Below are 26,091 nucleotides of genomic sequence, written 5' to 3'. Positions count from 1 at the left end.
TGTGAAAATCTCAGTTAGGGTCCCCCCCCCCCGTGGGAGGCTGCTGCTTCTCTACCACTCACCTCTTAGAAATGGGGCTTAGGGAAGGGGTCAGCATTCCGAGGCCATCCCCTAACACTCACTTGTTGACCCTACCAGAAGGTACATTTTCCTAGAAACTCAAGCAATGACAAAGAGCCCTGCATTTCCACCTACCCCCACCCCGGGAAGGCAGGAAGGGAGGAAGTTTCAGTCTTCAGGACCAACTATGGCAACCAAGGTGGGCATGTTTCTAAGGAGCGGGGGTTGGGGGGAGAGGCTGGGCCCCATGAGCAAAAAAAGCAGGCAGAAAGCCACTTCCCTTGGTCACTTTTAGGAAAATCAAAATTGGTGTCAGGTGGGTAGAAATAGATGACCGTTTCATAGCCACTCCCTCTCCTGGGCAGTGGGGACACTGGGGATAGGTCTGGGAGAAAGTGACCCAGAGAAGATGCAGCATCTTCTTTTTGGACAGTTTTTAGGAAAGCAGATCACTCGCCCTTACACCCCCACTCCATCTGCCAAGAAGAATTCGGAATGATTCCTTTCTGAAAGCATAGGACTGAAATGCAGAACTCCTGGGGCGTCCTGCCGACTCCAGGGCTCCTCTCGTCCCAGAGCTGCCCTGATTAAACGAGAAAGGGAAGCAACAGTGTTCTGGAGGCCATGACATGCTGCTCCACCACGTGCCAAAGCCAGCTGGGCTCAGAGGAACTCGGGCGGCGAGTCCTAGGGGCCTGCCCCCCTGGAGAAGCCAGGACTCAGACATGGGGCCCAGATCGCATGTGGGTCTGAAGCTGCCTGCTCTGGCAGTGAAGAAACCTTATATAATGAAGTTAAGATTACAGAGAGCTTGTCTTTCCAGCCACCCGAAGGAGGTCACGGTATCGCTTTGGATCTGCCTGAGCTTCTGCTGAGCACGCTGCTCAATTATTCACCAGCCCTGGATTCTGGCCCGGCTCCGGGGTCCCAGGAGTGGGCTCTCTGGAGAGGTGGAAAGGATGCTGTGAGAATTCCCCAAAACCAGACTGCGGTGAAGGTCCAAGAGGACAAAAGAAGCAGAAGCACAAGAGTCAGCCTGGAAGAGGAGGGAATTGGGGACTGAGGGGGTGGGGAGGAGGCGAAAACAGTCAGACATCCCAGCACCTGGCAGAGAGAGAGGAAGGTTGGACAAAGCTACTGTTTCCAGAAACATCGCTCACTGCCTGCAGCCCCCACACTGCAGGGCAGGGGAGCCCTTGGTCCCCGGAGCCCAGCAGGAATGCAGTAGGGGGTGTGTATTCACCCCTGCTTCTGTTTCAGAGCCCTCTGCCCTGCAGGGTATAAACAGAGAAAGTCCAGACTACCCGTGAGAAGAAAGAAGAGGCAAAAGAGGGGATCAGGTTAGCGCTACTGTATTTCCATTGCCTCATCTGGCGCCAGAGGGGACCAGGGTCATGTTTCGCATCTCAGGGATGTGGTTGATCCAGGGAGGAATGCACACGGGGACCGTGGAGACCTGCGCCAGCTCCCATGACGCACACCCGCATTGCCAGCGCCGGCTCCTCGAGTCTGGAACCGGACAAGAGAGAGCTCCTGCTCCTGCTGCTGTTACCAGCTCTGCGTGGGGCTCGCACCCAAACCTTGGGCCCGCCTTCCACTGGGGGGGCCCCTGAGAGGGCTGAGGGTCCCGAGGGAAGAGGCTGGGCTAAGACATAAGAGCAGTGAAGATGCAAGACCCTGGGTCTTATTAGGTAACTTGGACATGATCTAATTTCGCCACCCACCCCCGGAATTCCATACTTCCAGAAGCCAGGGCTAATCTGGAGAAGAGTGGGACCTTCCAACTTGAAGGAAAGTCATGGATGTCAGTGGGGAATAGATGAATAAAGGTGAATTCTAGCAGCCAGGTGCCTCCTAGGACAATGAACTGAGCCCACGATCCTATTCAAAAAGAGAAGGCTGTGGCTCGTGATCTCTGAGTCAGAGCTTTAGGTAAGGGGGAGGGTCGTCACCTTCTAGCCCCTCTCCTGCTTGGACAGGACCCCTACCAGGCAAAGGGCTTCACCTGAACATGAAGAACTCGAACTAAGAGAAGAACCCCTTGATTTGTCAGGTACCATAAGACAGACTGCTGTGTGGGGCCCTGAGGACCCTGGCAAACAGGGTCTTTGAATCACTGAGACAGGGAACAAAGGTTCATGGCACATCACAGCACTGGCCCGCCTTAGCCTGGCGAGCAGCTGGCAGCCTGGGCACGGCCTCTGGAGTCCCTTCGGAGGCCGCTGGGCTGGCTGCCGCTGTTCTCCCTCCACCCGAGGAGCCTTTCCATGCAGAGAAGAGGAGAAGGGAAGAGGGGACGGGACGGGTGGCAGCGGGGAGCAGAGTGGGTGGCAGTCCTCTCCAGCAGCCGGGAGTGAGCTCCGGCTGGCACAGACCTGAGCGTGTGCAGAAATGCCTGAGCGGGCGGACTGCCACATGGCTCTGAAGGTGGATGTGTCTGTGCGGACGGGCCAAGGGACCCAACTGACCCTAGAGCGGGGCCCCTTCGGCCTCCCATGTTATCCGGCCTATGAGCTTAGACATACGAGGAGGCCCCTCAGACGAAGGGTCCGGCCTCCCCCAGCTGCTGCGGGGCCACAGTTTGAAAACCCGCTCTCGGCAGAGCAGCCCCAGCCCCTCTGCCCCGGGCAGGCTCTCAGACATAAACAAACGAGGGCCCCTCGGCACCTGCCAACATCGGCCTTCTTGCTAAGGGTGGCCCCTCACGTGCCATCCCTTGGCGTAAACAGGGGTGCTCCCAGGGCGGAGAAGAAATCTTATTGTCGAGTAAGTCTGGTGGAGTCTACTGAGGAACAGGATGTCCAGAGTGTGCTCTGGTTCAGGTGATGAGCTGAACACCACTGGTTGCCCAGCCTGGAGCCTGGAGATAAGACCTCCCCGAGGCCACAGGAAGTATCCAGTCATGACATGATCCCTCCGCTCTCTGCACTTCACCGTGTGGACCTGCCTCCCCCAGCCCTCCCCTCCTGGCTCAGCAGAGGCAGCAGGCCTGTCACCAAAAGGCTCCACACTGGTCTCCTAAGGCTATCCAGACTCCCTGTGTGGGCTCCAGGCTCCCGCCTCATACCCCTCCTTGTCCTCAGAGTGCACCAACCACACCACCCAGAAGGGGACGGACGGGCAGCCAGAGCAAGGCTGGGGGCCCACCGGGCAGTGTTGGCCATAAACCCAGGTTCCGACACTCTCCCTCTCCTGAGACCCTCTGGCCCCGAGCACCTTACAGAAGCCCAGAAGGGGTATGGGACGCATGGCAACAGCTGGGGGAACGTTTTGATTAAGGCCAAGAGGGAAGCAGTGACCAAACCAGATGCGGAAGAAACGAGGAAAAGGGAATAGAAGCCTCTGACCCCCGGCAGGGGCTAATCCACTCCCTGAAAGGCTGGGAGCAGGAAATGAAGGCGGGACAGGAAGAGTTACTAGGTTTCTCTGAGAGTACACATTTTCTAGGAACTGCTGCTCAGCAAAAAGAGACAGAGAGAGAGGGAGGGAGGGAGGGAGAGCGAGCGAACTCATCTCCCAGGGATCCGGGCGGCTCAACTCCATGGCACCTGCACCCAGTCTTTCCTGCCGAGGCCTGGGGGCCCAGGAATCCCAGAGGTTAAGGCGGCACTATGCACAGACAAAGAACCCAGATGTCACCTGCATTCTCTCTGTACCTGCCAGTGCTCCAACAAGGGGTGACAATTTTTTTCTGCTTTCCAGCCATCAGGCAGAGAGAGAAGCTATCCTGCTCGTGGCTCCAAAAAGGGTAGGAAGCAGGGTCTGGGGCAAGGATGGGCATTTGTTTTTGCTTTTAAGGGGAAATCATTTAAGGCACGATGTCAAAAACAGCTCACTGGATCTGGAGGGAACAACAACAGCCCGATGAGGTCACCAAGGCTGAGTGGTTTCCCAGGACTCTGAGCTCCTGTCTTGTCCCCCTGCTGCACCCCTGCTGTCCTCGGGGCCTCCCAGCTCTCTTTGGGTGGGGGCTGGGCGAGCCTCCCCATGACAGCTGAGGAGCCAGAGCTGCCCCTGGGCTGTTCCAGTAACTCAACCCCCGCCAGGGCCGCGCTGGTCGGAAAGCCAGCTGGGGAGTTCCAAACAATGGCAAGGGGTGTGGGTAGTGGGGGAGGCTTATGAATTAAAAATAGATGCTAGTAATCACCAGCGAGCTTGCAGAGAGCATGTGGGGAGCTGTGTTTACTAGAGAGAAGAATACCTTCTATTCATGCCCAGAGACTGGGGCGGAACCAGCAGCACATCTCACCCCGACCAATGGCCTCTGGGTCTGGGGGAGTCAGCTGATGGAGGCTTTCCTGATGGCTAGAGGACCCCTTTCCTCCTCAGGAGCCCCCCAGGGCCTCGCGTATCCCTGGTGGGACAGTTACAGGGCAGGAAAGCTGGGTCACAGAAGGGGGAATGGCAACGAAGCCATAATGTCGCCTGCTTGAGCCGTGGTGAACCTGCACCCTGTGGATACCGCATAAAACGGCCCTTAGCGCTTGTAATGACTTCACGTCTGTCCGACCTGGCAAATGTTCTAGAATGTGGGATCCAGTCTCCTCTCTGCCGGGAAGGGGCCGCGTGTCCTCAGGCGAGCAGTGTCCTGATGCCTCTAGGGCCAACTCTTCAGCTGGAAAACGGAGCCAGTGCCCGCCCTGCCAGCTTCACAGGGATATCATCAAGCAGGCAATAACACAGCAGAGTTTGGGAAAGCTGTTAAGTTCTAAATACGGATAGAAGACAGCCCCAGGAACCATTTCCTCCCCCGTGACCACGCTGAACCCAGAGAACCGTCCTTCCCGGCAGCTCGCCCAACAGTGTCCAGCCCCAGTCTTCCGCAAGAAGAGAAGCCCGGCCGTCTCGGGGGCAGTGTAAAGCCCAAGCAGCAGCCACAGGCAAAAGCCTGGGGAGAAGCTCCGCAGCGGACGCACCTGCCTCCAAGCCCCCTGCACCCCTAGTGAGCAAATACCGACAAGCCTTCACCACCAGCTTCTGATGGGGCCGCCCACCCGCTCCGTCTGCTCAGGCAGCGGGAGAATAACCAGGTTCACATTCTCCCTCCTCAGAAGGCAGCTGTGGTCCCAGGGACCCTCGCCGGCCGGGATTGCTCTAATCTGCTCTGTGAAGGGCTTTCACTGACACAGCACGGAGAGGCGGGCCCGGCTGCTCACTGCAAGCTCCTAACTCCGTTCGCTCCGCCGGGCCCCTCCGGGTCCCCACTGCACAAGGCCTTTCAGCCGACACGCAGAGCTCGCTCTTGGAACACACTCTCCACAGCTGGAACGATGCCTGCAAATGGTCCAGTGCCATCGTTTTAAATCCTGTCTATACACGAACGATTCCCAAATGCATGCCTCCAGCCTGGGTCTCTCCCCAAGACTCCACACTCACACACCGGACGGCCTCTTTGGCATTTCCACGTGGATGTCGGAGGCCATCTCAAACACAACCCGTCCAAACCCTCGCTCCGATTTCTGCCCCCACGGCCCCCGCCAGATATACGTTCCATTTGCCTGTTTTCCCAACTCAATCAATGGCAATTTCTTCTTCCCAGCTGCCAGGCCAAAAACCCGTGTGCCGTCTTTGCCTGCTTCCTTTCTGCCAAGCTCTGTGTCCATCAGAGATGGATGGAGCTTGAGCTCAGAAGCAAATCCAGGATCCAGCCCCTTCTCCCCACCTCTACCACACCCACCCAGCTGCAAGCCGCAGCCAGCTCATGCCTGGGGTGGGGGGGGGGAGGGTTTCACTAGCTTCACTAAGCAGGGGGAGCAGCAGAGGGAGAAGAAGCAGGTTCCCCACTGAGCAGGGAGCCCAACACAGGGTTTGATCCCAGGATCATGACCTGAGCCAAAGGGAGCCACCTAACCAACTGAGCCAACCAAGGCACCCCCACAGCAATCTTCTTAAAAGGTGTCATGTTATCTGCGCAAAAACCTTTTAATGACTTCCCATCTCACTTGGGGAAAAAAGTCAGAAGTCCTTTTACCTTGCTGGCAAGGCCCTTGGTGATCCACAACTCTCCCCACCCATCTTTAAAAAACCAACAGGGGCGCCTGGGTGGCTCAGTGGGTTAAAGCCTCTGCCTTCGGCTCAGGTCATGATCCCAGGGTCCTGGGATCGACCTGCATCGGGCTCTCTGCTCAGCAGGGAGCCTGCTTCCTCCTCTCTCTCTGCCTGCCTCTTTGCCTACTTGGGATCTCTCTCTGTCAAATAAATAAATAAAATCTTTAAAAAAAAATAAAAATAAAGAAAAATAAAAAATTAAAAAAATTAAAAACCAACAAAACCCAAAGTGCCTCAATCCTGTGTCTACCATCCTTTCTCCCAGAGGAGCGACACGAGCTGCCCCCACTGCCACCATCTCCTCGACCCACTGAAACAGGTTTCTTGCTGGTTACCAATGACCCCGCTGCTTACGACTGCCTGTGTACATTTCTGAACCCTGATGTGACCTGTCCCTCCTGCTACATTTCACCCTATTGAGTACTTCCCTCCTCCTGTAAACTCCTTTCTCCTTTGGCTTCGGCATCATGTCTCTCCAGGATGACGCCTACATGTCTGGCTGCTCTGTCCTTTGTATGTCGGATCTGTCCTTGGCCTCCCGCTCATTCAACACATGCCGTGAGTTCAAGCTCGGTGCTGACTCCCAGAGTGCCAGCCCAAGCCCAGACCTCTCCCCCATGAACCTGACTACCAGCTGGAGTTCTTTAGTTGGACGGCTCCAAAGGGCACCTATAACTCACATGCCCAAAAATGAACTCATGACTTGCCTTCAAAACCTATTCCTACTCCCATGTTTCCTCAACTGGAGGACGTCCCCTCCCTCAAGCTGGTAAGTCAGAAACCCTGGAATCATCCTCTTCTCTTTCCTTTCCTTCTTCTTCCTATTTTCTCACTCTATTGATTCAAACTTCTAAATGCCTTCTGAATTTGTCTCCTTTCCATCCTAACTTCAGCCTCGACTCCTCTAGTAGCTCCAAAAACAGTTTCCTTGACTCCACGCCTGTCCCCTTCCCAGTCTAACTTCCCAGTCCAACACTGAGGTCCAGAGAGACCGCCTCTCCCCGGTTTCCTGCCTAACACCCATGGATGGTTTCACACTGCCCTTGTGATCCGGGCTCTGCCTACCTGTCAGCCCCTGACGGAGCTGAACGCTCCGACCACAGTGGAGCCTAGAGCCCTCTGCACCACTAGCCGGTTTCTGTGCATGCTGTACCCCCCTTCCCCTCCCCCTCGTTCTTTCCGGGCTAAATTATACTCCTTCAAGATTCAACTCAATGGCTTCCTCCAGAAGCCTTTGCCAATGGCTCTCCCCTCCCCCTGAACCCCCCAAAGCCTCCATAGCCTCTACCACAATCTTATCACCTGATTCTGTCCATCCACCCATCTCCCTCCCCTTGCTCAGAAAGTTACGTGAACACAGCACCTTCATCTCGTTCACCGTTACAGCACTTAACAACTGTTCAGTAGGTACTTGTCATGTGAATAAAGGAACGAAGACAGAAATTCGGGAAGCGTCAAACTAGATGTTCTCCTTACCAAACAACCCTTCATGGATTCCCCTCCTATCTTCTTTGGTTGGTAATAATAATAAAAATGATACTGTGCCGGGCTTCATGCCAAGTATTTATACAAATATGAACCCATGCAATCCTACAGCAACTCTACTGTTATCAGCCTCACGTTCGACTGGGGAAACTGAGGTACACAGAGGTTAAGTGACTAGCGCAGCTAGCAAGTGGCCGAGCCAGGGCTGGTGCTGATCTGTGCTCTTAACCAACTGTACCTACCGCTTCCCCATAGCATGTTTAAGGTAAATAAGCCAGAATTAATATCAGCAGTAGCAAATTATAATTTTTGAAAAATGTGGAAACAGAAATGGGCCATTTGGGGATCATCTCTGGCTTTGGGCTCAGTCCTACCTCTGACTCCTGCATCAGAGCAGAGAGGTCTGAGGGCAGCAAGGTTTGGGTACCAGCCAGGCGGGGCCCCCCAGCTCAGCGCCCTCCCCCTGACCCACCTCACCTTGTCACCACTGCCCTCGGCCTCCTCGGCCAGGAGGTACACGTTGCCTCCGTCAGCCAGCAGCAGGGCCGTGTCGGTGGTGGAGGAGGAGCGGGGGCGGCCCTGGTGCTGGTGCAGGATGGCGGCCAGGCTGCTGTCCTGGGGGGCCTTGCGCAGCAGGTGGGGGCTGCCGCGCTGGGGCTCCAGGGAGCTGCTCTTGGTGCGCCGGCTGCCACCCCCGCCGCCACCCCCGCCGCTGCTGTGCAGGCTGGCGCCCCGCTTGATCGAGGGCCGGGAGCGGATCTGCTGCAGCACGCGGTTGAAGGCGGTGGGCCGCGCGGGCAGGTCATGCAGGGACATGGCGTAGGAGACGCGGTGCATCTCCGGGGAGCGCTCCTTCTCATCCGGGGACTCATGGTCCGACGTGCCCTGCTGCTGCTGCTGGGAATCCTGAGACGTCTGGTGCTCCCTCTCCCGGGACCGGCGCCGGCTGTGGAACAGGTGTTTCAGGCCGTGGCCAAACATGGAGCCCTCCGAGAGCTGCTGGATTTTCTTAAGGGGGAGAGATGAAGAACCGTGGTAAGTGGAAAGCTCTGGAAATGCCCAGTGGGTGAGGACAGAGCTAGGGTCGGGGGTGGGGTCTGTTCTTGGGAGACCAGTGGACCTACAACATTTGTCTGAATCTGGAAGATCCTTGCAAAGGGTCTAAAAGGGCACCTTGCAGGAAGGTGGTAAACCCTGACCCGGTCCTCTTTTAGTGCCAAACGCACCCCCCACAACCCCCCACAGGACATTCCCAACCAATACATGGTTCAGAGTGACTAGGCATGATATCCTGTGGCTAGTCCTCGGCTCGGTGGCACACACCAGTAGCACCTGGCTTCCGGGGTTGCCTCTCTCTGGATTGATCCCCCACCCGCATCCTCTGGTACCTCCCTCCCTCTAAGTTAGGTTCTCCTTCAAGTCGCCCTGTCTCTATCAGACCACCAGGACACCATTTCTAGAGAGGCCTCGTCCCAGCATTCCCTGGGAAAATCAGGACCATACTATTGCGGTGGACTCTGCTAAGTGCTTACTGCATATCTGTTTCCTTTCTTACCAACCAAACTGCCTGGCCTTAGCGCACTTTGCTGAAAATTCTTCCTCCATCACACGCCCTTACAGCTAGGAGTAGCCACATGACAGCTTTAGCCAATGGAAAACCAGGTGAGAGTTTCTAGCAACACTCGCCTTCCTGATAAAGATCCTTACCCTTCTTACTTCTTCCCACCTGGAATGTAGACGTAATATCTGGACCTGCAGCAGCCATTTTGCAAACACGAGATGACCAGCATGATGATGCAGGGCTGCACGTACACAGGAGAGCCATGAACGACTGGCTTGGGAACGTGACGGCCCCATGGTAACACCAGAGCAGTTGTGAATGCCTACCCTGTGATTCTGGCTGCATGAAAGCAATAAACCTATCTTTGTCTATGGAACTCTAGCACGATTTTCTGTTATTTGTAGCCAATCTAATTCCTCTTTTAATTTTTTTTAAAGATTTTATTTATTTATTTGACAGATAGAGATCACAAGTAGACAGAGAGGCAGGCGGGGGAGGGGGAAGCAGGCTCCCCGCTGAGCAGAGAGTCCCATGTGGGGCTCCATCCCAGGACCCCGGGATCATGACCTGAGCCAAAGGCAGAGGCTTTAACCCACTGAGCCACCCAGGCACCCCTAATTCTTCTTTTTAAAATCCTGTATTAACTTAAATAATCTCTAGACCCAGTGTGGGGCTTGAACTCACAGCCCAGAGATCAAGAACCACATGATCCACGGATAGAGTCTCATTTCTGATATAGTTGGCAATAAAATAACCTTTACTGGAGCTTCCAGGTTGGTGAACACATCCACTTAAGGGGAGGGTGGTGCACCCTAGTTCCACCAGGACAGAAGCTCCTGCCCTCAGGACCCTTCCATACTCCATCCCTGGTACCTCTCCATCTGGCTAGTCATCTGTATCCTTTATAATACCTTTTATAATAAACTGGTAAACATAAAAAATAATAATAAACTTCCCTTCTATGGGCATGTCTTGTAACGCAGTCAGGAATGTGACCACTCCTTTAGAATGTGGTTTCTAGGGACACCTGGGTGGCTCAGTTGGTTAAGCGGTTGCCTTCGGCTCAGGTCATGATCCCAGCGTCCTGGGATCGAGTCCCACATCCGGCTCCTTGCTCACCAGGGAGCCTGCTTCTCCCTCTGCCTCTACCTGCCACTCTGTCTGCCTGTGCTCGCTCTTGCTTCTCTCTCTATGTCAAATAAATAAATAAAATCTTAAAAAAAAAAAAAAAGAATGTGGTTTCTAAATGAGTGTCTTTTCCCTCAGATTGGCACAAACTACTTAGGCCGAGGATCCCAGACTGCTCCGGCCCTGGCCCTCCCTCTCCGCTCTGCTGCTCCCCCAGGCTGCATAGCTCAGGCCGGGGCGAGACAGCATGGGGTCTAATTCCAGACAGTGTCTGCCAGGGGGCTGGCTGATTTGGCCAGGCCAAGCCCCAGGCAGAGATAAAGGGGGGATTGGGATGTGCAAGACCAGAGGAGAACCCACACACTGTAGCTCCTAAGAGGGAAACTCAGAACCTGGTCATCTGGGGCTCAGGGAGCCATAGCAAGTCTTCGTCTGTGAGGAACAACCCATAACCTCATGAAACAAACTCATTTTTAAAAAACAGTTCAAAGAGATGAGGCTACTGGGTGGCTCAGTCGGTGAAGTGTCTGCCTTCAGCTCAGGTCATGATCCCAAGGTCCTAGGATCGAGTCCCGAGCTCCCTGCTCAGTGGGGAGCCTGCTTCTCCCTCTCCCTCTACCACCCCGCCCCTCCACTGGTGCTCTCTTTTAAATAAATAAATAAAATCTTAAAAAAAAAAAAAAAACCAGCTCAAAGAGTTACATGGACTGAATTTTCTTTTTTTCTAGAAACAAACAGAGCAGAAAACCTTAGACCATGCAGAAACCAGGGGGGAAAACCCACATTTAGATCTGAACGAGCTGACCCAGCTCCTACTGTTTCTTTACACCTCTGGATTGTTCGTGGAGTTTAGGATTTCCATTTTTGACCTCTTCAGAGTCTCCCAACCATCCCCAAAGTAGGCAGGGCCCTTCCATCACCCATTCCACAGACCAGATGGGTCACCTCAGTGCCACGCACCATGGACTCACAGTTTATAGTTTTCAATGACTTCCTTTTTTTTCCTGCTCCATTATCTTACTTGATTTTTCCCAGACACTAATAAACGCAACAGCGGCAACATTTCCATTTTTCGATGAGGAAATGAAGGCTACCGCCATTCCTCCTCAAGAACTGAATGCTGGGGGACGCCTGGGTGGCTCAGTTGGTTAAGCAGCTGCCTTCGGCTCAGGTCATGATCCCGGTGACCTGGGATCAAGTCCCACACCGGGCTCCTTGCTCGGCAGGGAGCCTGCTTCGCCCTCTGCCTCTGCCTGCCACTCTGCCTGCCACTCTGTCTGCCTATGCTCGCGCGCTCTCTCTCTCTCTAATAAATAAATAAAATCTTTAAAAAAAAAAAAAAAAAAAAGAACTGAATGCTGGGGCAGCCTTGGCGACCAGGCTCCCCAGTGGGAGGAACCATCCCTGCATGGCCAGCCTGAGGCAGGGCCAGGAGGCACCTGCTTTGGGCAGAGCCGACATGTGCAGGGCAGACGGACTGGGTAGCACACTCTGCCATCGACTTGGAAATGGCCAGATCCTATGGCCTCCAGAGCGGGGACAGCCAGGACCCTCCTTTGTCCCCAGGCCCAAGCTGATACCAGACCGCCCTCCAGGCCTCATGGATGGGGCCAGCTGGCTCTGGCACTGGCCCAGCCGCTCCTGCCAAACAGTCCCATTGCATATTCCACATTGTCCTTCTAGCATTCTGTTCCAGGTCTCTTTATCCTCTCCCGACCACTTCTGACCTAGCTTCTCCAACTCCGTGGCCCATCTTCTAGATCTGCTCGGTTCCCCTCAAAAGACTTCACCAGAGGTCCCAGAGCTCAGAGCCATCTCCTCCCCCTCTAGGCCCCGGGACACGAGTAGAGGTGCTGTGGCCAGCAGCCACCACTGTCTGCCTGTTGCCTCGAACCCTAACATCCTTGGTCAGTTTATTTTAAAATCACACAGCATTTTGCAAAGCGCTAATTTACACAGTCATTCTAACCTGAGGCTAGCCTCACCTTGGGAGGGGAGAACGGAACTAGTGTCAGCGTCTCCGTTTTGCAGATAAAAAAACTGAGGTTCAGCACGTGCAGTTGCTCATTCCAAAATACACAGACAAGCCTCCGACCTCCAGTCTAATTTACCTTCGTTGGCTCCCATACCGATTCCAAGACTAAAGCAGATGGCGGTATTTACAGGCAGCCCAGAACAGTCTCCCGGGCAGGTTTAAAACAAACCCAAAATGCCTGGACCAGGGTCGATGGGTTGCCCAACTGTGGTGGTCGATCTGCCCATGTCACATTGTGGGACGTGGGTAAGGGCTTTAACAACCATGGGCCTTCAGTTCACACCTTCCCCATCTGTTCTGCAGGTGAAGGAAAGCCAGAGATAGCAGTCAGATGACCGCAGGACTTTTGCCTCAGCGGCACCGAGGAGCTTGCTAAAAAGTCTACAGTAGGCAGAGGGGAAAGACCAAAAAAGGAGTCCAAGAATAACAGGACAGGGGTGTTGCTCCAAATGAAGGGGTTTTCCCTTAAAAAGTGCTAGGCCAGAAAGCTGAGCAACACGGGAGCTGGGGGTGGGGTGCTCTGCAGGTAGGTGTCAGAGAGGAGACGGTTGAGGATTTTTGACATAACATGGTAAGTGTTCAAAAAAAAAACTCCCAAAAAACAAAAAACAAAAACAAACCCAACAACTCAGCACATACACATAACCAGCCGCAAGTTTTGGAAATGAGGAAAACCATGGTGACTAGCTTCAGGGAACTTGGCCACCAACGCAGCAGAAAGCACCACCTGCTCTGACTAACAGGTCCCAGCTACTAAATGTCACTTGCTTTTCCACGCTGACTTTTGCTTTTCCCCAGCTGCCAGAAACCATTTTGGTGGCCAAACGAAGCCATGTATTAGAAGAGAGCTGAGATGTTTCAGAGTTAGGGGTGAGACATAAACAGAGCTCGCCCGATGTATCAGAACAAGGCGGAACTGTCCCAGAGCTGCCTGGAAGCCGGGAGTTAGCCAGAAAGGATGGCTTCCCAGGGCAGGTGCCAAAGCCAGGAGAGGAGAAGGCTGGGGCATTTGCTGTCCCCTCCTCTGGGACTATTTTTCAGGGCAGCGAGGACCCCCTGCCCTTGGGATGCCATGCGTCTCCCAGGAAGAAAGGGTGAACTGGCTGATTTCTGCAAGATCCTTCCAGAGAAGGCTGTGGTCTCTAAACAGCCAGGCTTCATCCGTTCTCCTCCCTGGGTGTGGGTCCACCAAAGGGGAAGTGTGCTCCAAAATTTGCCAACCCAGCTGCATGAGGCCAAAAGTAAAATGCCTCGGGATACAGCATCTTTGGTACCATGTGGTTAAAAATAGCCCAAAGCGGCTTCTGATTCCTACAGGTCCCTGTGTTCTTAACTCCCAGAAAAGCTGCGAGGCTCTTAACAAGCCACGCTAACCTATAGCTAATTACCCCAACCTGACAGCTCACTGCACATCCCTTCCTCCCACCTGGGTTCGGAACTCCCTCTGCCCCACCACAGCATCGGCTGTGAGGGTTCAGTGGGGTGACTGGGTCACCGTGAGCCTTAGCAAGCCTAGGTCGCCAACGTTCCTCTATTTATAGGGTCTCTATGGAAACAGGGCCAGCATTAAAGAGCTAATCGCTGTCAAAACCCACAGAGTCCTACTCTCGGGATACAAAGTGGATTGCGGAAGTCTCCAATTGCCCTGAAGCTGCTCTGGGTGGGGAGCCTGGGGCTGGGGCAGGAGAGGAACCCTGACCCCAGGTCCGGCACCCACGAGGATGATGCCGGAGAAGAGCGAGGAGCTGCCAGTGTTCAGGCCTGTTTGGGGTTTCCGTTAGAAACACAGTGATGGAAGAATTTTCGAATCATTGATTTCTTCCCCAGCATCACAGCTGACACTTAAAAAAAACAGATCTCCATCCAGGGGCACAGGACTTCCCCATTCTCCATTTTTATTTTAAGTCTTCCTTCCTTGATGGCTTTAAGAATTCTGCCTGGTGCCAGGGCAAGTCTGGGAAGGTGGCCGCATCCCTGGGTTTCTAGGCAGAACTGACTCAACGTATACCAGCACGGAAGATTTAAAGAGTTACCTGAGTGCCTCTTGTGGTCCTCCCCCTGCCTCCCTGCCTGCCCCCTCCGTGAAGCCATCCCCGACCGTCTCACCGCCTAGCTCGGAGCTCCAGAGAGCTCATCATCTGCACCGCTCCCCTTGCAATTAATCACGTGCCCATGACCTGGCTCCCGGCGCTCCCTCAAACCTGTTAGCCGACTTTCCACCTGCTTATGGCCAGACTCCTCCATATAAGCGAATGGAGGACACGAGCTCTGCCATCTGTATCCTCGTGTCCCTAATATTACCTGGCGATTGCTGCATCATAATATATTTTCTGACCAGAAACCATCCAAGCCTACAAAACCCTCTTACAAAGGACTTAATCCTTCGACAACAACCTTTTGCAAAGTTATAAAATGCTCAGACGGGCAGCTTTCTCTCGTGTCTAACCCAGATCCCTTCTGCTACTGTTCAAAGCCTTATCTTTTTTTTTAGATTTTATTTATTTATTTGAGAGAGAAAGAATGAGAGAGAGGAAAAGTCAAATCTTGCTCTTCTCCCACAACCACAAAACACACCTGCCATCCCTCAACTGCTTTGTTCTAACGTCTTAACAGAGAGAGGCTTCAGTACTGGGTTGATCAAGGTGGGCCTTGTCCAGTCCTGGCCTCCTTCTAAGAACGCACCCTCCTGGTCTGTGAGGATTTCAAAGGGAGAGGCCATTTCTCGGAGGACAGAGGAAGACAGAGAGGAATTGTGAGCTAACCTCCAGAACCACCGAGAAATTTTCTTCTCCAGCTCCTGAAACTCACACTTTTTTTTTTTAAACTTACACCCAAAATTCAGGTCTTATCTGATGTTTCAATTCATTTTTGAGGGAGAGGGAGACAGGGCTGTTCATGGGATTGGCTGCTAAGAACCGTTAGATACACAAAAAAGCAGCACAATCTGTAAATACTGAGCCTGCAAGATAGTTCCCACGAGAACCACGAGGGCAGCTGCGAATTCTTCTAGAACCCGAGATGTGGCAGGGGAACAGGGAGCTGCCTTTGCCACATGCTTTGCCATCGGTCACTGATTCTCCCGGAGCCCACACACAGGGTGCTCCGAATATTACTGAAGGCAGAGGGGGTGGAAGTGGAGCAGCCTCGGGCCTCAGGACCCCCTGCCCTCGGCGCATTCGCTGCAGGTGCGGTAAACACCAGGTGACCTCAGCATTCCTGCCACCCCTCCACCATCCCTGACTATTTACAGGGCTGGGACAACAGAGGACCCTGGACCCACAAAGCCCCTGGCACGTGCTGTCCCACTGTATCCATTTAGGAAGCACCTCTCTTATTTGCTCATTAACATTCCACTCTCTCTTTAATATCTTGCTCTAGGGACACCTGGGTGGCTCAGTCAGTCAAGTCTCCGACTCTTAATTTCAGCTCAGGTCATGATCTCAGGGTCGTGGGATCAAGCCCCGGGTCAGGCCCCCTGCTCAGCACAGAGTCCGCCTGTCCCTCTCCCTCTGCTCCTCCACCCACACATGCGCACGGGCGCTCTCTCTCTCTCAAACAAATAAAATCTTTTTTAAAAATATCCTGCTCTCTTGGGCGCCTGGGTGGCTCAGTGGGTTAAGCCACTGCCTTTGGCTCGGGTCATGATCTCAGGGTCCTGGGATCGAGTCCCGCATCGGGCTCTCTGCTCAGCGGGGAGCCTGCTTCCCTCTCTCTCTCTCTCTCCCTCTGCCTGCCTCTCCATCTACTTGTGATCTCTCTGTCAAGTAAATAAATAAAATCTTTAAAAAAAAAAAAAATCCTGCTCTCATCCCATCTCTTCTGATCAACCCCATGTGTTTCTGACTCCATCGAATGATGCTCAAAGCACCCCTAAGTGTACATGTCCTCTGATGGATGATTTTCCGGCAAGTAGTTCGTCCTGTAGACTGGGAGCTTACCTGGAAGGCCAACTACTTACTGCCTGTTGCCAAAGAACAGATTTCCCCTTCCCCTGATCCGAGGTCTACAGCAATCCTACTTCCCTGAGGAAATCATCCCAGCCTCTCGTCCAGCCTGAACATATCGCCTTTAAAGCAGAACTAGGAGATCACATAGAGTCCCCTCTAACCCCAGAACCCTCCACTAGACCCCTAGAGCACACACAAACCTTCATCCCACCCACGTTCCCGTGAAGCAGCTTGTCTTCTCCACTGAAGAAGTGGAGACACGGAAACCCGCCAGTTGGATCAAGACACATTGCCTTAAAAAAAACACACAAAAAAAAAAAAAAAAAAAAAAAAAAACACAAAACACAAAAACAAATAAGGGGCACCTGGCTGGTTCAGTCAGGAAAACATGGAATTCTTGAACTTGGGGTCGTGAATTCAAGCCCCACGTTGGGTGTAGAGCTTACTTAAAAAAAAAAAAGAAAGAACTTAAACAAATACAACAATAGAAAAACGAGCAGGGCTTTTGGGAATATCAATGTTCTTTCTTGACGTGGGTGGTAGGTAGATGGGGCATCTGTTTTGCTGTAAACTGCACATGTATGTTCTCAGACACTTTCTAGGACATGCCCTACATCACAGTTAGAACAGCGCCTTTCCCAGGGAGGTTGCTCAGCATCTGCTGACTCCTGAACCCTTCCCAAGGACAGGGTCTACAGGAGTGCTGAAGGAACACGGGCCATTCGCAAGGGACTCATGCGCCTGTGCTCGCCAGAAAAGGCGGTGGTGAGCCAGCGAGGAGAACCACACGGCCTCTGGCTGGGACGTGCCCCCCAGCTAGTCGGCTTCTCCTTGCTTTTTCTCATCTTCACTGCGAACAGGCAGGAAGGTCGGGGCATCGTGATAATGAGAGAACATGAGCTGGGACCCACAGGAGTCTTGAGTCAAAAGTACTTCGAACCAGGGCTGTAGTAACGGACCTCAGGGCACCCCCTTTTTTTCCTCTGGGAAAATGATGAATAGTGCCCAGAAATCCCTGGGGAAATTATTCAAAGCGGCTTTGGTGAGGGGAAAAGAACATCAGGGGAAGGACTCTGGCCAGCACACCCAGAGTCTTCCTTTTGGGAAGGGCTTGATTCCTCTGGCTGCAGAAGGGGTGGGAGAGGTGTCGACGCTGGTGATTTCCTCCTTGTCTTGAGAATTCTAGAACTCAGGGACAGAACCAGCTGACTCTTACGCTCAGCCACTCATCCCAGGCCTCAGCAAGAGCCATCACATGCTGTATTGTTAACAGGAATGTGCACTCCGCGTCCCTTTCTGCAGTTTTCCCTCAGCTCCTCCCCACTCCCATTCCTGCCGGAGCTGGGTTATCCCGCTGGAGAATTCCGGGGTCCTTTGGGTCCGCCAGCTCTCTCCGTTACCAGCTATCCTGGCCTGTCCTCCCAACTAGCAGAGAATTTGCAGCAGCCCATGATGAGAACAAATACATGAACCCGAGTGGTGAAACAGAACTCCCAGGCCACAAGGGGCTGGGCAGTGGGACTCTGGATTGCGGCTTCATGTTGCAGGGGGGTGTCACCTCAAGTGTGTGGAGCAGCGAAGAAGGTCCCCGAGTACCCCCATGAGCTTCCTGTGAGGCAATGCCCCCTTTCAGGTGATTTTCCAGTAACAATTACATAATCGCTCCTTTAAGATTGTCGTGTAACTATTTTTCCTTCTTTTCACTGGCCCTCCCACCCCATAATCATGACCCCTGACCCCTGTAGCAGAAATTTCCAGTGCAGCGTAATACACTCCACAACACCGAAGGGCCGCGGAGAGAGGCCAAAGGCGCCCCTGGAACCTGTGGCTGCTACTAGCTTGGGCATTCAGATCTCTTTGGCAAAGACTAACCCCCACCCCCGCCCCAATTGCCATTGGAGGTAGTTCAGACCAAGCCTCTGATTTTTTTTTGCCCCTTCCTCAAGATCATTTCCTCCAGTGCATTTAATCGATCGCAATGCCTGGAGTTGTCACAAGAAAACAGAACTGGGACCAAAGGACCCAAAGTTCCTACCTCTCAAGTTTAAAATGAAAACCAAAGCAGAGCTGCTGATCTTCCTAGGCCAAACCCAGGTACAGGGCAAAGGGGTGTTACCAAAAAAATGAAACTTGCCCCTTTCCGGTACCACCAGCAAATCCAAAACAAGCCTGCTTCTACCCCGTGCTAGAGCCAGTCACGGAATTTTTCCCTCATCGGAAAACTGTGCCACCAAAACAACTTTTCCAGCACTGGAAACCAAGTTTGGACACACTTCAATATCCTTATTCCTTTTTTCCAGAAAAGGGTACAGGAAAGTTGAGTGATTTGCCTGAGATCACACAGCAAATCAAATTCCGAGGGCCCCCAAGTTCCTATCTGGTTCTAAAGTCCCTACCTTGTAAACATGTTTTGATAAAGCAGACAGAGATAAACAGGAAAAGGCTCTGCTTGTCACCCCCACGCTCCCACTAAGCCTGCAGCAGCTCTGTTTTCTGCTCCTTGTGCCTGGGTCCACATGGCTGTGATCTACCTCAGTGAGATGTTTCGGGTAGGGGAGTGAGGCTCCTGTTCTCACATGGAATCTCAATTCTGCTTCAGGGAAGTTCAGCAGTTAATATCAGGTGTGGAGTTGCTGCTGTGTCTGGCCTAGCCACAGTGAAGGTGTCGCAAAAAAAAAAAAAAAAAAAAAAAAAAGAAAGAAAGAAAAAAGAAAAAGAAAAGATGAAGAAAAGAGAGAGATGATATAGGAGGGTGGAGATGAACGAGCTTCTTAAGGGAGCATTATCCAGAGACAAAGACACCGCAGCCCCCACACCACCACCAGCCCACCTTCGCTCCTGTAGGCAACCGAAGGAAAGTGAATGGAGCTGGCAGTTTGCACTGCCGGCCTGAGCTGGAGACTGGGGGAGTTTCCAAGGCAGCTTCTCATCAACTTAGGGCAAGGGTCCCATCTGGCCATAGAATCAAGGTTTACTCGCCAGACTTATCTTGGATGGGCCCAGAATGAGGCTGGAGGCCGAAGGCTGCAGAAGGCGGCTCCCCTCCTTTCCACATCCACATTAAGGGGACCCATTTCTGTTCATCATCTCACTGAAAATAGGAACCACACAGGGTGGGCTCACAGGCGACAGCTGGGACAGGCACCAGGGACTCCTTGGGCCTGACTCACAGCACAAGTCTCTGCAGGATTGTGGACATAAGGCTTGCCCCCAACCTCTGAAAAGGGCAGCCGCAGCCCCAGAGGTCACGCTCCCACAACTACCAGTTTTTTGGAAGTACACGCAAGGAGCTGTCTCCCTTCCTAGCCCTCCCCGAGGCACACAGACAGGTAACACACACAGGTAAGAGCCCACTCACCTGCGCTCGGACTTCCTGACTCTGAGCTGCTCAGGCCAAACGAGGAATGTCATTGGCTTATTCTGGTAAGCTCTTTAGTGGCTGCTGCCATAGGATACAGGCTTTATTTAACATAATGGAGTCCTCTGGCTCCCCTAGCCCAGACCTTGTACCCCCTCTGGAGAATATCTCCCCAGAGGCATCAATCTCCAAGGCATCTAAGTTCCTTCCTTGGGCTGACATCTCGTTCAGCCCCGTGGTGAGCCGGCTCGCAAATCCTGAGCCTGCAATCCCTGTAGCAGCTCCCGCAAAGGTGCATTATTTATCCCCGCTGCCGTTTTAATTAATAGAGAGACATATTCAACATAGCGCGATCATTGTCTCGGCAACCGCGGGCCAGGAAAATAAAGGGCTCCCAGCTGCATGTGATCGGCTCTTCCGGATTCTGGTTCTAACTGCCGGTTCAGCATGTGTGCCCCAAACCAGCCCAAGTACCGCTTGGCCACCTGTCGGTTCTCCACCCTAGGGGTTGGTTCAGCCGGCAGGCAGGGATCTCCAAGCACTAGCTTAACCTCTGGCTCCACCTAACGGCAAGAAATCCACACTCCCCTTTCACAGATGGACAAACTGAGCTTCATCCACGAAGGTCCCAAAAGGAGGAAACTAATGCAGCAAAGGAAAGGGATGGTCCTCTGCTCGGCCTCCCACGTTGCAATTTTCTTCCCCTGCCATCTTACAGGAGGGAAAGTGATGTCAACTTTTTAGTTAGCATCTTGGATTTCTCCAGCCCTTTGTCTGCGAACAGCACTTCACACACATATTCAAACCATCTCGGGTGGGTGAGTCACTAGAACGTCTGCTGAATAATGAGGAACAAACACAGAGGCCTGAAACGGAGCTGAAAGACGGAGGCACCAATGGTACCTGACGTCCAGCCCAGGGTTCTGGCCGAACATCCTCTCTGACCTTTGCCTGGCTTCCCCATCACTTTCATCCTGGGCAAGCACTTCTGCGTGGGGCGGGGAAAGCTAAGTCGCTGGCTGGGCTTGCCGGGGGATGGTCTGCGCTCACCTTTAAATCAGGAGGCTTGCTTCGGGGCCCCGGGTTGGGCGTCGCGGCCGCGCCCGCGTCTGAAGTTGGCCCGCCTGCGGAGTTAGCACCCGCGGCCTCCCCAGGCCGGAGGTCCGCGCCCGGCAGGGGGCCCGCGGCATCTTCCAGCCCAGCTCCATCCTCCTCGCCCGGCTGTTGCTGCGGCTCGTCCGATTTGCACCTCTTCATGGTGGCCGTGGGTCGGCAAGGGGACTCTCTCCTTCCAGCGCGCCGTCTTGGGGGAGACCGCACCCCCTCTTACACTCAGAAGACGAGGCCCGGGGGTCTCAATTAGCAACGAGGAGAGGGAGTCGGCGGGTCACAATTTCTTGAATTAAAAAATGAATCTTTTTAAAAGGAGGGTGAGGGAGGGGCGAGGACACGGAGCCTTGGTTACAGCCTGGAATAGTTCATTCCGACCTGGGGAGCGGAGGCAGGTCACAGTCGAGGCTGGGCGGCAGGAGTCCTTGGGCAGTCATTGGAGCGGGAGGAGGAAGACAGCCCCCAAACTTTCTGCTCCAGGGCGCGGGCAGGGCGGAGGGGAGCTGGGCGGCACGGCGCATCCCTCCGGGCTGCTGGGCGAGGCAGGGCACCGCGCAGCCGGCCGGGCAGGTCTTCGGCGGCCGCCCTCGGCGCGGGCTGCTGCGCCCCTCCGGCCCCGCCGCCGGCCCCCGCCCCGCATGGGCCGGCCGCGCAGCCCGAAGCGCGCCCGGCCCCCTCCCCGGCCGCGCGCCCCGCTCCCCGCCCGCCGCGCCGCTTGCTGCAAAGCCGCGACCGCGGCCCCAGCCAGCGGTGAGCGCGCAACCTACCCCGCCCGCTGCCTCCGCCCGCGAGGGGGAAGGCGAGGCAAGGAGCGAGTGACAACGGCAACGGGCCAATGGGAAGCCCGGAGGGCTGAGGGGGCGTCGCGCGGCCACGTTTTTGGGGTTGGTTGCACCGCGCGGTCCCCCAGGAGGGATCTGGAGGGCTCTGCTGCTGCGTTTTGGCATTGCAGAGAGCGGGCTGCGGAGCAGAGGCGGGGCGGCGCGCCACCCCAGTCGCGGTCTTGGCAGAAGCCGGAGGGACCCTCCCAGAAAAGGCTCTCTTGGGAGTTCCCCCACCCACTCGTTCTATTTGGCAGGGAGGGGGCGAGATAGGAATGTTTATCATCAGTGCGTTTTGCTCTAACTTTGCACATTACGTGTGTAGAGCCCTTCAGCGAGGGAGATACTGATCCCCTCTAGGATGCGTGGTCTGCAGCACACACCCATGTCCACATTCAGAGCTGCAAATGCGGAGGGAGGGGCTGCACTTCTGTCCCTTCACCCCTCCTTCCACTTTAAGTAGCTATCTCATAGGAGTTTTAGCTTTATGCTCAGAAATTAGAAAGTGAATTAGTTAACATAATAATGCAAACTATGAAAAGGCTTTTAAATCAGAAGGGGTGTTAACAGCAGGAGGTTGATACATATGGAAAGGAAGAAAAAGAATGCAACCTCCTTTTCCCCTGAATCTCAGCCAAACTGTGCTAGTAACCTGGAGGCAGAAGAGAGTAAATATTGGGGCTACCAAGATATGGAGCAGAGTAATAACTCCATCTGAGTGTCTACTGTGTGCTTACTATGGATACAATGCTTTTTGCCCATGCAGCAGCATAGACCACTGGTTCTCAAAGGATGGTCCTGGAACCAGCAGCATCAGCATCACCCGGAAACTTAACAGAAATGCAAATCTTAGACACCAGCAAGAACTACAGAATCAGAAATAGAGTCCAGAAATCTGGGTGTTCGGGTTTTTTTTTTTTTTTTTTGTAAAGATTTATTTATTTGTTTGAGAGAGAGAGAGACAGAGACAGAGAGCGGGGAGGAGGGGCAGAGGGAGAGAGGGAGAAAATCCTAAGCAGACTCCCCGCTGAGCACAGATTCCCTACATGGGGCTCATCCCAGTTCCCTGAGATGAGGACCTGAGCTGAAATCAAGAGTCGAACATCTGGTGGGACGCCTGGGTGGGTCAGTTGGTTAAGCAGCTGCCTTCGGCTCAGGTCATGATCCCAGCGTCCTGGGATCGAGTCCCACATCGGGCTCCTTGCTTGGCGGGGAGCCTGCTTCTCCCTCTGCCTCTGCCTGCCATTCTGTCTGCCTGTGCTCCCTCGCTCTCCTCTCTCTCTCTGACAAATAAATAAAATCTTTAAAAAAAAAAAAAAGAGTCGAACATCTGGGATGCCTGGGTGGTTCAGTGGGTTAAGCCTCTGCCTTTGGCTCAGGTCATGATCTCAGGGTCCTGGGTTGGAGCCCCAAATCGGGCTCTCTGTTCGGAGGGGAGCCTGCTTCCCACCCACCTGCTTCTCTGCCTACTTATGATCTCTGTCTGTCAAATAAATAAAATCTTAAAAAAAAAAAAAGAGTCGAACACTTAACCCACCCTGAAACCCCCAGAAGTCTGTTTTAATAAGCCCTCTAGGAAATTCTGATGCAAGCTAACAACGGAGACACTAGACTACAGTGGAGGGACCCTCGGTCTGCGAGTACAGCGATGATCCCTACTACGTGTTTTATAGTTTACCAATCGCGTTTATACCTGTCATGCCATGCTAGCCTTGCCTCGGTCCTAGGAGTTTCCTGACTCTATCCTTTTTCCCATTCCAGCCACTCATTTTCATGTGTATCCTAGAAGAGCCTGAGTTGTTAAGAATTTACTTCAGTCAGGCAGCTACTTTCTAAACTTAGGCAGCTCCGTTTTTAGAAGATAGGAATTTAGGATGGGCTGGGAACTCCGAACCACCCCCTATACCCACTACAGGGTATCAGGCACAACGCGGAAACACAAAGTTTCCCTGGCACTCTGCTGTTAGCGTTTTCAATGATGAGGGAAGGACAGAATGCCAGTGCAGCCCGTGGCAGGACTAAGCAGAACCAGCGGGAGCAGATTCCCATGTGTTCAATGGCAGGCAGAGTTGTCTGCTGCCCCCTACCTGACTCCTCACTTGCTGTAGAGCTGCAAGGGACCCCTCCAGATCCTGAGCAAGTCTTAGGCTGGGAGGTAAGTAGCCTTGGACAAATGGTGAGCACGCGTTCATGACCTGACTGGAGGCTGGGAAAAAAGTAGAGGGAGTTACTGTGAGGTTTTAAGAAAGCAGAGACCATTATCATTTGAATTATGCCCCCATTTCTATACGAGCTTGAAGTTGGTCTTAACTTGGACTATTATGTTATCAAAGACACATAGCATGATGGCCAAATTTCCTATGCTTAGGCATATTTAGCAAGGTGTCGTGCAGGTCAACAGAGAAGTCTGCGGTGCGGTTCGTGAAATCGGGGGTTGCTGTGTATTCCGTTTTGGAGAGGCAGTGTTGCATAGCGGTTAGGAGCGCTAGACTCTGTGGCCAGGCTGCTTAGGGACAAATCCTGGCTCTGTTCTCCACTCACCGTGTGACTGAGGCTGTTATCCAGCCTCTTTATGCCCCATTTTCCCAATCTGGAAGGGAGGATCATGACAGTTCCTATCTTAAGAGGGTTTTGGGTGGTAAATGTAAAGCCTTTAGGCATTGCCTGACACAGACTGAGGGCCATAGCTATTATCAGAGACGTCATCCAGTTTCAGAAGCGTTATACATCCCACTTCAAGGGTTCTAACTTTGCTTCTCATCCATTCCAACTTTATCTGAGGTCGTATTATAGAATGAATACACACTGCCCAAGAAGTTTGGGTGAGGTCTGCAGAGAGACCCATGTGACTTGCAGCTACCAGTTTGAAGGTGATGGCAAATTTCCATTAGCCATAGTAAATTCTTGAGTACCTAAGATAAATAGAACTTGAAAGGACTTTGAATGATACTCTGTTTAAAAGATTGATCATTCTATTTTTCTAGGCTTCTTTGGAAAAACACAGGCATGTGTTTTTTATTTAGTATGTTTTAGTATGTGTTTAGTATGTTTTGATGCTCAAGATAAGATAAAAATTTGCAGATTCGCAATGCAAGAGATTGCATTCGGTATGTAAGAGTAGCATTTTTCTTTTAAGATTTTATTTATTTATTTGACAGACAGAGATCACGAGTAGGCAGCATGGCAGGCAGGGGGGAGGGGGAGCAGGGCTCCATCCCAGGACGCTGGGATCATGACCTGAGCTGAAGGCAGAGGCTTTAACTCACTGACCCACCCAGGCGCCCCAAGAGTAGCATTTTCTATTCTGCTTTGACACCACTAGTTAATTACAAATAAATAACACGGTGTTGTGGGAAGGTCTCAGGTCTTGGGGTCAGACCATCTCTGTAAGACTTCCGGTTCTGTTACTCCCTGTGTGTTCTTGGGGAACCACTTAACTTCTCTTGCCCTTGGCTTTCTTATCTCTAAACAGGAGCTAAAAGCATTTATCCTTACATGGTTATCCTAAGGACAAAACTAGACAATGCACATGAAAACATTTGACACATAGATGTGCTCAGTAAACCTGAATGAAACAAAAATAATTAACAAACTTATCTAAACCCCCAGTCTGCCACAGGAAAAAAGCCGAATTATTCCATGAAGCTTAATGCTTTTTGTGGAAGGAAATCCCAGTTAGGCTAATAAAAGGGAGCACTGCTGGTATGATCAAATTTGCCAAACCAGTAAGTGTACAAACAAGAAGGATAAAGATCAGGGTTATGGAATCCTGCTCCCTTGTCAACAGCCAGTTCAATTAGCTTGATAAATGGAAGAGGCTTTAATTATAGAGGATGAAGTGCCAGGATCAACAGGTAAATACAGAGCAGGGGTTTTTTGTTTTGTTTTTCTATTTTCAAAAGGCTTCTCTTTATACCATTAGAAAGAGGTTTGCAGATTATCCATGAAAATTCTATTTCCTACTCTGAAGGAATCCTTTTAAAAATATTTTAAACATCAGAGGCGCCTGGGTGGCTCAGTGGGTTAAAGCCTCTGACTTCTGCTCGGGTCATGTTCCCGGGGTCCTGGGATCTAGCCCCGCATCGCATCAGGCTCTCTGCTCAGCGGGGAGCCTGCTTCCTCCTCTCTCTCTCTCTCTCTGCCTGCCTCTCTGCCTACTTGTGATCTCTGTCTGTCAAATAAATAATTAAATAAAATCTTAAAAAAATATATTTTAAACATCAAATGGGTAATAGTGGTCAGCTATTTCAAGATTTAACATACTAAGAAGAGTGCTTTGCTTAGAAGGTAAAAGTACTCTACTGAGACCAGATATAATTTCCATCGCTGAACTGTGATACCAACATCATTATAAATATTCCTTTGTTAATGTAATCTTCCTCCCTTTCTCTTAGAGATTTCCACTTCCACTCAATGTTCCTCTTAAAAAAAATTGGGTTTCGTTGGATTAGGAGAAGTAAACTATGCAAATAATCGTGAGGGAGATTGGCCAGGTTGTCGATGACATCACCATCCCACCACCTAAATACAGGATTTTT

The 26,091-nt window shown here is 52.6% G+C and overlaps 1 protein-coding gene across 1 annotated transcript in view; it reads right to left on the bottom strand.

Annotated features, from left to right (window-relative positions):
• Positions 1 to 21,442, bottom strand: part of TMCC2 (transmembrane and coiled-coil domain family 2) — a 38,907-nt gene extending 17,465 nt beyond the window's left edge. The window contains exons 1-2 of the mRNA XM_047705304.1: positions 20,673 to 21,442; positions 8,071 to 8,601 (exon numbers count right to left, since the gene is read on the bottom strand). Coding sequence (XP_047561260.1) covers positions 8,071 to 8,601; positions 20,673 to 20,879 — 738 coding nt within the window. The 5' untranslated portion in view covers positions 20,880 to 21,442. The remainder of the gene's footprint in view (positions 1 to 8,070; positions 8,602 to 20,672) is intronic.
• Between the last annotated feature and the right edge of the window lie 4,649 nt (positions 21,443 to 26,091).

The sequence above is a fragment of the Lutra lutra genome, chromosome 15 (assembly GCF_902655055.1).
Source record: "Lutra lutra chromosome 15, mLutLut1.2, whole genome shotgun sequence".
NCBI classification, from domain to species: domain Eukaryota; kingdom Metazoa; phylum Chordata; class Mammalia; order Carnivora; family Mustelidae; genus Lutra; species Lutra lutra.
Note: the sequence above shows the minus strand (reverse complement) of the source record. Positions and strands in the feature narration are given on the sequence as shown.